This window comes from Charadrius vociferus, unplaced genomic scaffold (assembly GCF_000708025.1).
Source record: "Charadrius vociferus isolate BGI_N301 unplaced genomic scaffold, ASM70802v2 scaffold822, whole genome shotgun sequence".
Taxonomy (NCBI): domain Eukaryota; kingdom Metazoa; phylum Chordata; class Aves; order Charadriiformes; family Charadriidae; genus Charadrius; species Charadrius vociferus.
The window spans coordinates 815,865-817,120 of record NW_009647481.1 but is presented as its reverse complement, the minus strand read 5'-3'; the positions used below and the strand labels follow the sequence as shown (position 1 = coordinate 817,120).

General features: G+C 43.2%; 1 protein-coding gene across 1 annotated transcript in view; it reads right to left on the bottom strand.

Moving 5' to 3' along the window:
• The window catches only part of DNAJC18 (DnaJ (Hsp40) homolog, subfamily C, member 18), a 14,367-nt gene continuing 13,111 nt past the window's right edge, over positions 1 to 1,256 (bottom strand). The window contains exon 7 of the mRNA XM_009880748.1: positions 1 to 377. Within this exon, the coding sequence (XP_009879050.1) occupies positions 253 to 377 (125 nt within the window). The 3' untranslated portion in view covers positions 1 to 252. The remainder of the gene's footprint in view (positions 378 to 1,256) is intronic.

The following is a 1,256-nucleotide window of genomic DNA, read 5'->3' as shown; positions in this document are numbered from 1 at the left end:
TCCAAACTAACAGCGTCTCCCAGGGAATTAATTTACAAAGTGCCACTGGTCCTTGGAACCAAATATAGTGTACAGTATATATTACAGCAACACTGGCTCTACGGCTCGTGTTGGCCACTCTCTGCGCTATACGCAGAAGGAATCAGATGATCCGACTCTTTACAATAGACTCCTTCCCTTTTTATACAAGGAAAAATAAAAACATAAGTTAAAACGGCAATAAATAAAACTACAGAACGCGTGTGTCCTGGTTCAGCCCCCTTTGTGCATTCCAATCAAACTGGAGAGCTTCTCACAGTGCTCAAGTTTCAGCGATTCCGCTTTCTGTTTCAACCGCTCATCTCTGTATAGCTTGGCCAAATTCGACAAATCAGACTCTGAAAATGAAAAAAAAAAAAAAAAATATATTAGGATGAAGCCGTCAGCCTGCTTTAAACAACTGTTTCCCAGTGCTTCGTTATCCTTGTGGCATGTTTGTTGTTTTTTTTCAATTCGCCTTGTTTCAATGAAACCGGGCGTGTTAGCATCTTTCTTTTAAGAGGCCACTGTGTTTAACCAGGCTACCTACTTAAGAAAACAGTGTTTTCATAATTGGTTGAAAACTCACTTATAATAACCCTCTCCATTAGTGCACGAGGAGGACAATAACTGAAACAAAAAATTAAGACTGATTATTACTGTCTGCAAAGAAAACACAAACTATAAAAGTATAGCTTAGAAGTCAGGTAAGGTTTAAAATTATGGTAACAATCTAAAGAACAGGCGATTGCTTTAAAATACATAAGCGATTGCTTTAAAATACATGTGTATAGCTAAACTATCTGAGCGTAAAAAGGGGTTAGGAGGGTACCATTAGGTCTGCCATGCAGCACCTGTCTCAGGCGACACCGCTATTTATACCTGAACCACGCAGTGCATCTCTCCCTGCGCCGATCCCCACTGACGGCCCACCAGGCGCAGGCTGGCGGAGGTGGGAGGGTTACTCCACACCTCCCAGCAGTTATTTCGGTGACCCTCACGACTACGTTTCCTATCGCCGGCTGTCTGCAGCCTCCTGAGGTGAGCAGGAATTACAAGACATACATCCCTGCCCACGTGGACCGAGAAACGCAATCCTTTTGGCAGATCTGCTCTGCAAAGGCCCAGAGCACCCGTCCAAACGTATACTTTAAGGTATAGATAATTGGGTTTTTTTGATGCTGTGCTTCTCAGAATTCAAACTCTGTCTGGCAAGAGGTTTGCCCAGAAGGCATTAT